At 44.4% G+C, this 12853-nt stretch overlaps 1 protein-coding gene across 1 annotated transcript; it reads left to right on the top strand.

The window, feature by feature from the left end:
- Positions 1-437: 437 nt before the first annotated feature.
- TNFRSF1A (TNF receptor superfamily member 1A) lies at positions 438-11743 on the top strand (the record flags this gene model as incomplete). The annotated part of the gene is made up of 10 exons (XM_079543207.1): positions 438-476; positions 6270-6471; positions 6766-6894; positions 7217-7360; positions 8933-9014; positions 9320-9387; positions 9611-9733; positions 10073-10110; positions 10839-10995; positions 11442-11743. 10 exons carry the CDS (start codon positions 438-440, stop codon positions 11741-11743), a joined length of 1284 nt encoding a protein of 427 aa, XP_079399333.1.
- Between the last annotated feature and the right edge of the window lie 1110 nt (positions 11744-12853).

The following is a 12853-nucleotide window of genomic DNA, read 5'->3' as shown; positions in this document are numbered from 1 at the left end:
GTTTCAGTCACACGATACTGCCCATTACTTTCCTCCAGATTGCCCACTTCAGAGAAAACCGGCACTAACAGATAACTTCTTGCCAGAAAGCGGCAAGATCTGCCGTATGAGACCGCCGCCGCTCAGTCAGCTCCGCAGCTCTGCGCTCAGCGTGCGGTGAAACCTTCGTTCTTCGCGCCCCAGGCTGGAAGTGGCGCCGCCCCGACACACGACAGCTGCCTTCGGATCTGCACCCGTCCTGCGCGGGGGAGGGCACGGAGCTCGGTGTCTCGCCGCCCTCTTTCCTGCCGCCTAGCTGCTGCTGCTGCTGCTGCCGCCGGCAGGAAGTTGGAGACTGGCTGGTTTCGCTCCGCGCCTCTCCGGCCGGGGCTGGGCTGCGCCGCCGGCTTCTCTGCGCGCCGGGACCCTGCTATGGGGACGTAGAGGGGCGCAGAGCCATGCGCGGACTGGCGCTGCCCCGCAGCTCGCTGGGGACGGTAAGTCACTCAGAGGGGGTTCCGCCGTACCCCGAGCTCGGGACGGGGCTGCGGGCAGCGGCTAGGAGGGGGCAAACTGGGAGACGTCGGCCCCGGATCCAGGGCCGGGTGAGCCCTCCGCTGTGGGATCGTTCCGGGGATTCGATTCGTAGCCCGCTGCCGGGGTTCGTGTTACCCCGCGGCAGCGCCCCGCAGCGCCCATTTTCTCTCGCTGAGGGGAGCGGGGGGCGCGGGCCAGGAGGTCCGTCCCGGGGGTAGGCGGGGCTGCGCCGTTTCCGGGATTTATCCCTGAGTCAGGGAACGCACCGCTGGATTTACAGGAATGCGTGACGGCTTCCCAGAGGCCGTTAACTCCCGAGGCACTGCGGGCCGCTCCCGTTCGCGAGGCTGCCGCTGCCCCGGGGCGCTGGGGAAGCTCCGCCGTCGGGCAGTCCTGGTGTCTGTGGGCGCTGTTGCTGTCTGCTGTGCTGCCCTGTGCAGGGCGAGCGGCGGCTGTGCCCGACCTCTGCAGCTGGGGGGGCATTACAAAGCGAGTTGGCTGGTAAATTTCCTTCTTGGCGACCCTGGATCCAATTTCTAAGTGTTTCTCAAACTTCAGCTGGCTGACTGTCTTGTCCTTTAGCTCCTGGCAAGGCAGCATGGTTGGGGCTGCGAAGCACTCCACCCCTTCACCTGACTGCAGAGCACTGGCATCTCAGAGCCTGGTTGGGATTTGTAGAGGTGGCTTGCATACAGGTTTTAAAGCAGCAAACCTGAAAAAGCACATTTCTGACCTAATGATAGTGGTACGTGTATTTTTCTGTAATTCATATGCCATATGTAATATTACTGATGTTATTAGAAACAAAATGCACAGAAGGCATTGAATTCCTTAATATGTTACCTTGTCCTCAGTTACATAGTGTGGTGGAGGAAGAGCGCTCCTTAGTAGGATTACTGTTCTTTTTCAGGGAATTGTTTCCCTCCTACTTACCTTTGGTCAGAGTCAACTTTGTAATTGCACCACATGCTCGTTACAGATAATTTATGCCTTTTCCATAAAATCATGCTATTTTCGTCAGCGTTACAATTCCCGCTCTGTTGCTTGTCTATTTATCTACCGCTTATTTTCCTTTCTGCATTCAACCTCATGCTCTCATGGCCTTTCTTACTTCTTTGATGTCTCTATTCTGTTTTTCTGATTCTTAAACATTTACTGTAACTTGTTCGTATGCATTCTCTTTGCATTCTTAACCTCATTTCCTCATCCTCTGTGTTTTCACCATGTATTCCCACAACTTTAGTAGTGGAAAAAACGATGGCTCCCTTCACTGAGGCCAGTGTTTGCATATAAATAAATAAATATAAAGTTGGTTTGGTTTTATGAGAAAAAATGATGAAGCAGTTACAAGGGTGCTTCTGACAGTGGTTGATGTTGAAGGCTAAGGTTTTGAAACTGGAAGCCTCTTTTCACAAGAGCTGTAAACTCAGCTGCCATGTTTGTTACCAGAGGCATTGGGCACCATATCTTGTTCGTCTGTTGAGGTTTCAGACCAGGGCAAGCGTGTGATACTGGAAAATAGAAGTTTCCCAGCTTCCAGACATCTGTGAAATTCCCAAGTCAGAACAGTGTCTTTGTCCTAGGAGCCCTGCGTATGTTTCTCCTGCTGACAGATGTGGTGGTCGCTTTTGGAGTCCTGGCATATTCCTGGTGGGGAGCCCCACTCCTTGGCTGGGTGTTGGCCTAAAAAATACCTCTCTGTGTGTTTGGTACCTGTCACTTGTATGTTTCTTGTGAGATCTGTCAGTTTTTTCTTTGGAAGAAATGGAGAACAGCCATCCTGTTTCATCTTCTCCATGGTGTTCATGACTTTGGGTCTCACTTCTCAGCTGCCTCTTTTACGGAGTGGTGTTTTTAAATCACTTTTCTTGTAGCAGCTGTTCTGTAGCTCTGACCATTGTCATTTCTGGGTTAACTCACATTCTTAGCACTGGGGACCAGCCCAATAGTCTGGATTCCAAGTGCAGGGTCCTCACGGATTTGTATGTAACAGCACACTCTGTTTTGTTCTCAAGTCCCTTCCTAAGACTTCATAGCATCTGCTTGGATTTCTGCTTTGTCCATCCAAGTTCATTCCATTTGTATCTGCTTATTAATGCAATTTTCACTTCTATTTTTGATGACTTCCAGCCAAATGAAGCTGGGCCTGTGCCAATCAGCATTACATGGTAATGTCAGTTCTCACAAGCAATCAGTATTGCCAGTTTGGATGACTTTATTTTTTTAATCTACAGGTTTTCTTTGAGCTAGTCTTATTATTTGAGGTAAAGACAATATTGTCTTTGGTCATCCCAAGGTGGCTTTGCTTTTATTTGGGACAGAGCAGGAGATTCTATGTTATGGTCTTGGCCTTGTCCCTTTGCTTTCTTGGCATGCCTGAAAATCCAGCATAGTGAACCTGAGAACAGAAAGAGGATCTCAAAGAAACATCATTATATTTTTTCTGTTAAACAGAGGTTGTTGTTGTCGGTTCTAAGGAATTGGATTCAGCATGTGGCAATTACTTGACTCCTAAAAACATCCACCTAGTGAATCACTGATACAGGGACCAGTGCATGGCCCCAGGACAGCTGCCCAGCTTAGCAGCTGCTCTCTCGAAATTAAAGCCCTGGGAAGGGAAGTGTGAAGGGGGAGGCCCCCATCGGAACAGTGCTCTGATTTGAGGTGTGTGGCTGCACCCTCAGGGTCAGACTGCTGGGTGGTGGTTGTGCGTGTGTGCTCAGGACGCAGGCACAGTCTCCTGGTTTTAGACAAGGCCCAGAATTCCACCATTTGATCTTTATAAAACGGATGATTATGTATAATAATAGCTAATGTATCCTCCTCGTGACCTTTCCAGGTTTTAGTGAGCAATGAAAAAAGCTTCCTGTAAATGTTGCTTTAATATACATTTCGCAGCGCTGAAAGCAGAAGTGCCGGTTTCCCATGCATCTTTGTACATCAAAATCTCTAAAAACCTCAAAGAAAGAGCTTTTGGCTGAAGCAGTCACACAAGAAGGGTAATACTGCACCCTGATTTCTTCGGAGTCTCCTCACTCTTGTTTTTTTTCCCAACTCCCAGACCTACTAGTTTGCATGACACTGTTGTATCAACTGGAGCTGTCATCCACTAAGTTGCGTGGAAGGTCTGAAAAGGAGCTAGGATTGCCTACCAGGTGATGAGCATGCATGTGTGGCTGTCACCTGGAGGAGTGAAATGTTTTGAGAAAGCTGTGCATGTTTTCACCTGCAGTATTTTGTTTATTTCTGCGTCAGTTTCAGAAGTGAAGCCTTGAGTTTCTGCTGACTCGTTTTTCCTGGGCAGTCCCCGCTAGCTAAAACCATGAATCACCGGTGTGCACAATGTGGTTTGGTGGTTTGAGTTATCATTCAGCTTCAGTAATCCAGGCTGTCCATTTTTCTGAGCGGTGCTGGTTTTTGGGCACTTGTTTGTTCTCCTGGCAAGTGAGATAGGAGCATAGAGTTGTATGTCCAGCAGTGGAGAATCACCCATTTCAGTTGTACAGGACCTGTAAACTCTGTCTTGGTGACCTGTTGCCTAGACTTGAGGCTTCCTTGCTTGATAATTTCCTGAACTCTTTTAGGTTTATTGTGGGTGTAAACAAGTGTAGTTGCTGAATGGTCTGGGAGTTGCTTAAGATGGTGGTATTTTTTTTTTCTTTCTTTTTTTTTTTTTAAGGGCTGAATCATTGGCTGTGAGTCATCTGTGGTCTGACACAATCTGATCCTCAGATTTCGATCAGTAATAATTAATGTGCTGATTCTGGTTTGATTACACTTATTGATATGCTTTCACTTAATCTAAATGATTGCAAACACCTTTCCTGTTTTCCTTTCCTTTCTGAAGAAGTATCTGACCAATCTCGCATCTGTTTTTGGCTTGATCTTTGATGCTTCCCTCTGTTGTTTATATTACTGGCTTGTTTGACTTTTGGACTAGCTGTATATATTCCCTTGTTGGAAGATGCATCATTGGCTGAAGGATCAGTTTTTATTGTTACTATCAGACCATCTGTGTGAATGATCTTTTACCCATTTTCCTGCAGACAGTCAATCTTGCGAGGCTGTCAGCTGCTGGAACAAGTTTTGTTTCTTACTTAATTTTGGAATGTTTGCATTTATCCTGTGGTCAGCTAATCAAGCTTGAAATGATAGCTATTTGCATGTGTGATTTTTTTTTTTTTTTTTTTTTTTTTAATTGTTACCATTTTAGCAGCTGGTGTATTGAATATGTCTGTTGTGTGACAAAGAGCTCTGAAATTCTTGGAAAAAACTGAGTTATTGCTTTGTCAGAGTTTGCCAAGCCCTATCCTTCTTAAGGTTTTAAATGTGTTAACTTTCTCCTCCAGGGCTTCAGTTTTGGGAGAGAAACAGGATTGTGTGGGGCTGTCATAGCCATCTCTTTTTGCATATCCTCTCTGAAGATTGCAACCACAAAACTGGTATCAGCGTTGTGGTTTACCCTTACTGGTTTGCTGCTCTTTTGCTACAGCTCTCCTAGACCCGTTTCCCCCCCCCCCCCCCCCCCCCCAAAAAAAAAAAAAAAGCAAGCAAAAAAGAGAGCTCTGTAGTTGTAGTTGAGCTTGTGCAGCAAGGTACCTTACTGATTTCAAAAATGAAAGCTGGGAACACATTGCAATGTGGAAATGTTAATATAATGAAGCTCAGTGTGAAATTGTGTGGGCAGGAGAGATGGAGAGATGGTATTCCTTTTCATTTTGATGTTGTTTAATTTTGGCTTGTCTGAATGCGTGGTTGGAATACGTGTCCAGGGTCTACTTTTTCTGTTGGGGCTGCAGACTAAGGTTCTTCTTCATGTGTTGTGCTGAGTCTGCCTACATTCTCATGCGCAGGGTCTTTGGCTGATGAGTCATCTGTTCTGTGGTCCTAGCAGGATGCAGACCTTTTGGCCATGACACAGAAAGCACATTTCTCAATTCTACTGCTGGGAATGGTGTCCTTCATTACCAATTCAAGCTGTTCTTTTAACTCTTTGTTCTGCTGTTCCTTCCAGTGCATACACGCACACATCGTACTGCAGTCAAGGCAATCATAATATTTTTATTGTTAAAATAAATAATAATGTAATCATTTTATAAAGTAATCCTAATTAAATTATTAGATTATAATATAATAAGATTTTGTTGTTAAAATTCTTGGTAACAGTAACCTTCAAAATTAAAACTGGAAAGTAAATCTTAAAGGAGTGAAAAAGAAAAAGTCTAGAGCTTTGTGGCAGGCTGCTCAGACTGACTGCTAACAGTATCAGTTTAAAACAAAAAATGTATTTGCTGGGGAGAAGTCGAATACCTATATTTCCCACTTCTCTAGGGCTGGCCTGCTCAGTAAAAAGTTTTGAAGCTTTTCTGTACTTTGCCTACTGTGATATCATTCTGCGCCTTTTTATTCCAGATTTGCCATCTGGTTTACTTATTCAGTTGTTCTGCAAGTACTGAATGCATTCTTCTTTCTGGAACTGTTTCTAAATTGACTTGTTCTTTTCCCTAATGAAAGCATTCCTTTGCTCTTGAGTAATTTTCCTGCAAGCTGCAGCATCTTCAAGGCATTCTGTCTATATGTTGTACCTCACAAAAAATATTTGCTCTGTGTACAGCTAGCTTGTATTAATAATAGAGGTGACAGGCATGACTCCCTCTAATACTGTACTCTGCTGAAGTCAACTGTGCAGTCTGCCAGGAGATGGGAGATTCTCTAATGTTTTTCTTTGTTTTTCTCCCTTTCCCTGTTTGCAGGTTATCCTAACATTTGTCTGTGTGCTGATGGATGAATCAGAAGGAATTGCTCCAGTGCCATATATGCTGCAACTCCGTCGGGTAACTTTGGATGGAAGATATCCCTTTAACATCTTGAGGAGAGAAAAGAGGCAAGTGCGGTGTCAGCTTGGACAATATCTACATCCCAAAGGGACCCACTGCTGCATGAGGTGCCATGCAGGTACAGTACAGTAGAATAAGTGCATTACTCTTCACCTCAGTTGCATTCCCTTGTCCCGTGCTCTCAAACTGTCTTGTCCTCTAGCTACATCAGTGCTCCATTTCCTTGATAGGAATTCTTTCTCCGTGCCTCTTCTCTTGGACTGTCAGTCTCCTCCATGCTCGTGAGAAGCAGCATGCTCAGTCCTTTCTGTGTTGACTCCAGGGTTTCTTTTAGGATTCAGTGACTCCAGTTCTCCGTAAGACCACATGTGTATCTTCCTGTCAGATCTCTGTTAAGCTGTTTTTGTTGCAGGTACCTACAAGTCAAAAGACTGTAAATGGCCTGACCAGGCCCCTGTCTGTCTTCCCTGTCCTAATGGCACGTTCACAGCTGTTGACAACATCATGAAAAAATGCTTCCAGTGTACACGGTGCCGTGCAGGTGAGTTATCTGTGGGTCCTGAGAAACATGGGTGGTGTTAGTAGGTGAGGGTCTGGAGGGGATGGCAAGATGAGTGAGCAAGCCTGGAAAAAAAGTGACTGAGTGGGTACAGGAACAGCGTAGGGGAAGGGATTCAGGGACAACAGGGATAAGACTTGCAAAGTTACTACAGTCTGAGATGCTCTTTGCAGCCTTTGTTATTTATTTATTTATTTATTTCTTTTCCCTGTGTGTAGATTAAGGGCTAATAACACCTGTTGTCTTAACAGTGGTCTGAGCTGAAGGTGGGGTTGGTACAGTCACTTTTCATTCTTTTCCTCAGAATTGCAGCAGATAGAAGAGACCCCATGCACCCTAAAGCAGGATACTGTGTGTGGCTGTCGGAAGAATCAATATCAGTTTGGCCAGGCTGATTTCTTCCAGTGCAAGAACTGCAGCCCATGTGTTAATGGAGTTATTGCCAACTGTGAGTATAGCATGGGTATGGTACAGATGCCGTTAAGATAGATGTTAGCATCCTTCTCCTTGCTTGCTAACGTGCTGCAGCAGCTTGCCTTTAAGTGATCTTAGCTTTGGGACAACTCTGTCTTGCTTGCCTGCTTTCCTGAGGAAGACTGTCATTTTTTGCCTGCCTTGGAATCAGTTCCTGTTTTCTGTCACAGGCTATACCTTAATGTGTGTTTTCTTGTGTTGGTTATTATGATATATTTGCTGCTTAATTTCAGTAGCTCTGCCTTCCTTGCATGTACTGAACTAAGATCTTTATGTTTGAATGCCAATTTCCTACTTGCTTTCTCTTTTTGTCTTTCCTTGGATATTTCTCCTTATGCTCATTGCATTTCCCTTACTAACTGCTCTACACACTGTAGGTATAAAGGCTGAAAATGCCACTGTTGTCAGTGTCCAGTTGAATTGCTCATCAGTTGAATGCTGAACCATCACAGTATACCGTGCAGCATCTTAATGTAATACTGAAGTATACCAAGTGCATTTCATTGCCATCACTGGGATGTGGGGATGGTGCAGATGTCTGAAAGAACTAGCCATGTTAGCTATCCCAACCTGTCTCCTTTCTAGTGGGGGATCAGAGATGTTAACCCCATTCTGTTTGCCACCTTCCAGTTTGTCCTGAAGTCTAATTCTGCTCACATCCCTTAAATGCTCCTTACCTCACTGTCCTGAAGCAATCCCTCTTCCTCATAAATTCTGCTTTTCCTATCCCCTTCAATGTGAATTTTTTGGTCTCTTTTTAAATGCATTCCCTGTGGAGTTTAATGAACTCGGTTACAGTTTTTGTGCTTACACCTGCTCTCAAGGGTCATCATCATACACTGTCCTTGAGTGACTTCATTCCCTTGTCTGATCTTTGTCTTGTCCCTCACATGTAACAGAATGTATGCTGCTTATTCTAGCGCCTTTTTACCTCTCTTCTTTTAACTTTGCCTTTTCTTCACTACTCTTGCCTGTTTTTTGTGTTTTTTTTTTTGTTAATTTCAGCATCTGTGCTGTGGCTTGCTTAAAAGCAATAACTTTTCAATTTCTCACCCTTCATAATCACAGAACAAAAGATCACAAGTGTGAATATGTGTGTCCTATGGCTTGAAGTGATTTCTCCCTGCTGTGGACTGACTTCCTCAGCAGCCCCAGCTGCTCAGAGACCACTTCTTCCTTATTTTTGCCTAATGCAATTTCCCCTTCCTGTCACACTTGAACTGGAGTGACTTTCCCCATTCTGCATTGCAACAATTCTTATCCATCAGACCCAGCTCAGAATCTCAGATGCAGTCTTTTCTTTTCTTTTTTTTTTTTTCCTTTTCCCAACCTCAACAGAGGTGTCTGACCTACCAGAACAGTGATGCCTTCACCTTTATTGTTATTCTCTTCTTCCCCTGCCCCAAGTAAACTGAGTCTTCTTTCTCCAGTAACAGTTCTTCAGGCTCAAAGAGGAATAATCTCTCACCTGTCTTGGGATGAATTTTTCTCCTTTTGGTTTCTTTGTTGTCCAGATTTTGCCAAGACTTTCTTCTTTTCTCTGCAGGTTCAAAGGACAGAGATGCAATTTGCAGGTGTAAGCCTATGTTCTTCCTGACACTTAATAACGTTTGCAAGCATTGCAACAGGTAGACTTTTTTCTTTTTCTCTGTGTGACTGTCAAATAGGAGAGAGAGCTGATTCAAGTTCTACAAGGGGAGGGAATTTTTCTCAAGGTTCTGTCCATCTTGAGTTTACACGACTCTGGCTTTTCGGGGCAATTAGTATTGTCCTCCATTCCAGTCCTCTCCATGTAGTCATTGTGGAGAACCACTGAGGACCACAGTCAGTAAACACACTACATTGCTTTGCTTTGCAGGCTCCTCTGGACTCATTCTAGGATTGCTGCAAATGTCTGGTGTTGCATGCTCACATCTCTGATTTACTCTTTCAGCTGCATTGGAGAAGAGTGCTTGCAGTGCAATAGCCCAGTGACTACCTCTCCGAATTCATCTGAGCTGAGTGAGTACTGGGGGAACCTCAGGGACAATGGAATCTTTTCAGTGTGAACTTTTGTTTTCTTGACATTACCTGTCATCCCCTTGCTCTCTTTACTGTTTCAAATCATTATTCTTTTTCTCACTACCATTTGCATGCGCTCCCTTGCTCTTCTTTCTCGAGTATTTAAGTACTTACCTGTTCCTTTCTCAGTCACACGCTCATTTGCCCTCTCCCTTTTGTCCAGATGGGAACCTTGTTCTTGGCATCATTGTGGCGATAATTGTAGTTATCTGTGTCCTCTACATTGTAAATAAAGCAGTGAAGCTGGTTCAGAAAAATGGGATAGCTTCTTCTTTCTACTCCTGTGGTGAGTATAGCAGCATGTGCTGTGATACTAACTGTGATAGATATCACTCAGCTGTGTGAATGTATGCATGCACACGCGTGTGAGGAAAACAGTGGGATCCATTACTCTGCTCTGATACAAGGCCAGAAGGAACATGAAAACTCAAGAGCCAAGCTTGCTGGTATGCTTCCTGCAACTCTGCTTCTGTGTTGTGACTGGAAGTGCATGTGAGCTCATTTCTGGCAGATGACAGTTTGCTATAAAAACCTTTTGAGGTCAGGATTGTGAATAGCTGCTTTCCTGTTTTCTCTGGGAAGAGAGGAAGTGAAAATAATTTGTTTTCTTTCTTTTTCATTCAAGTATCTTTGCCGCAGACAAGCAAGGAGCCTGTATCTGAGGTGAGCAAGATGGTGATTATAAGAGCTTCCCTTCCTCTTTCAACCATGTTAACCTGGGATCCAGAGTAAAATTGTTCCCCATGGGCTGTTTTCAAACCTTGTGTTTTCAAATAGGCTGAATAATAGGGCTGTTTAATTCAAAAGTCTTTCATTGTAGCGGGTGGAACCATTAAAATTTTACTTTCTTTTTGCTAGGAGGTGCTTTTCAAGCTCCTGACTTTTTTTCTTTCTGGATGCATTGTTTTTTTTTCAGACAGCTAATCCTTAATCCCATTGTATCCTTATATATTTTAAGATGAGAAAATTCGGATGGTTTTATTTCACTTCAGAATTTCAATCCGTAAGCCTCTCAGTCCAGCTTTACAGTGTTTCCTCAGGTGCGTTGTTGATCAGCAGCAATTAAGAGCAATAGTCAAAGTCAGGTTCCCACAGCGTTACAAAGAGGGTTGATGAGTGAGGTGGCCTGTGGAACTTCTAGAATGGTGATGAGTTGGGATTCCAGGCTTTCTTCGAAGTTACCACTTTCTTGATGTTCAAAGACGAATTAAATTCCTTATGAAATAGACTTTTGATGCCTTCTGCTTAAAAAAGAGATATAGGGAAAATTCAAACTTGGGCTGCTTCCCACCTATCTTTGCGACATTTTCTTTTATAAAGCTGGTGATTCCTTGCAATGGGAGTACGGTGCTACTGTGGGTGATTGTGAACTGAGACATTGTCTCTTTCAGGTGGAGGTAAAAGGAAGTGCAATTGCTGTCCTTCCCGAGATCCAGAAAGAAAAAGAATTGCTAGTGAATGCAACACCACCATCTGTACCTCTGCTACAAAGTTCACATGAGCTACCAGACTGCATCAGACCTGCCAGGAAGAGGCAGCTTCCAGACAGTAAGTGTAACTCCGGTATCCCTCCCTAGGCAAATCAGGAGTTGATTATGCAGATATGGCTGGGAGGATGAGACCTTACCAGGTGTGCATGCCCTGTGTATGTGCATGCATACTTCCCTGTCGCCCATTTTTTGCAACCAGCAAAATGGATTGTCTCATATGCTGCCATAGTGTCAGTTTTAATGCCTTTTTTTTTCTTTTTTTTTTTTTTTTTCCCAACAAAAATGTGGCAGCAAGGCCCTAAGCTTGTATGTTTAAGTCTGCTCGTAACCTTATAAATGCATATGGAAGTATCACATTGTTTTTTGAGGGTTAAGAGTGAGTCTGGACATCATGTGGGTCTATAGAAGACCTGAACAGGAGGGGGCAATGCACAGTCCTAAGACACGTTCCCCTTGAGGTTGCAGAACCCTGATTCTCACACTTTATTTCTTCTCTTCTTTCAGACCCTGCTATTTTGTACACTGTGGTGGATCATGTACCACCATCTCGGTGGAAAGAGTTTGTGAGGCGTCTGGGTCTGACTGACTATGATCTGGAGCGAATTGAGATGGAGCATCGACGTTTACGAGATGCCCAGTATGAAATGGTCAGACTCTGGAAACTGCAGATGGGCCATGCTGCTACTGTGGAGCACATCAGCTGCGTTCTCAACCAAATGGAGCTGAGTGGCTGCAGTGAAGCTATTCAAGAGGCTTTGTTAAACCAGAACTCTCATCAACCTTGCAGTTTCCACAGTGATCTTTGATCTTTCCCCTTGCTCTGACTTCTGAGAGAGGGTCATAACTCCGTTTCTTGTCTTTCTTTTCCTATTCCTTCCTTGTCTTTCTATCCCTCCTTAAATGGGTTGTTGGAAACAGCAGCAGCATATGCTGGACGTTTGCTTTGCAACCACCATGTTAGTTCAACTCCTTTTAAGCCAAGAGACACCTCTGCAACAACTCCTTTCCCAAAGAGGGAAAGCACCTCGTAAAGGAAGTGATACGTGGACTCTGATCAAGATGAAAACAGGAGCTCAGAGTGACGTGATACCTCAGCTACTCTGCAGACAAGTTGTTGCTAAAGCAGGTGCTTCACTCACCACGTGACAGGCTAACTGGCTGTTCAAATGCTGAACTGGCTGTTCAAATGCTAAAGTATTTACTCACTTTTTGCAGATCTATTTTTCTGCAATATCAGATACTTAAACTGGCTCACATTGCAGCCATTTGATTGCGAAATCTGACTTAAGGGAAGTTGTGAGAGGATATGCCTGCAACTGGCACGTTACTTCTGGGAGCAGGAGAGGATTGCTCCCTTTTGGTATCAGCTACAAAGTGCTGCACCTTCAGCCTTCTTACTATGGCAGACATTGCAGAGATTTAGAAGGGGTGGCTCAGAGAAACAGGAGGGCATTATCCTTTTCACGCTCCCATTTCCCTCTGGTTCAAGAGGAATAAGGATTCTGAGCCAGCGGGTCAGATGAAGGGGTTGGTGCTTTTTCTAAAGTTTCTTTTGTGTGTAAAAACCATGTGAAACAGCATTAACAAAATGTGTGTATGTTTGTTCTAGTGCCGAGTGGAAAAGAATGCACGTGTCTGTGTGAGTGAGGAGGTACCTTCGTACCTGGCAGTGAGTGTCCCTGAATACCTGTGCTTGCATACAGGTTGGTAGGCTTGTGTCTGCTTGCCTGTCTCTCCCTGAATGATTCACTGAATCTGACCTAGCTGCAAATGGGACTGTGTATATGTACATATATATGAGACATTTTTTAGCAGCTGTTGGATAACTTCACACTACTTTCTGGACTCCATTATGTAAGTGCTACTTGGGTATAAGAGACGTCTAATTCCATCTACAAGCTCTCACCATCGTTTTC

Source organism: Tetrao urogallus (assembly GCF_951394365.1).
Source record: "Tetrao urogallus genome assembly, chromosome: 1".
In the NCBI taxonomy this organism is placed as follows: domain Eukaryota; kingdom Metazoa; phylum Chordata; class Aves; order Galliformes; family Phasianidae; genus Tetrao; species Tetrao urogallus.
The sequence above is the reverse complement of the archived record's forward strand: the minus strand, read 5'-3'. Positions and strand labels throughout refer to the sequence as shown.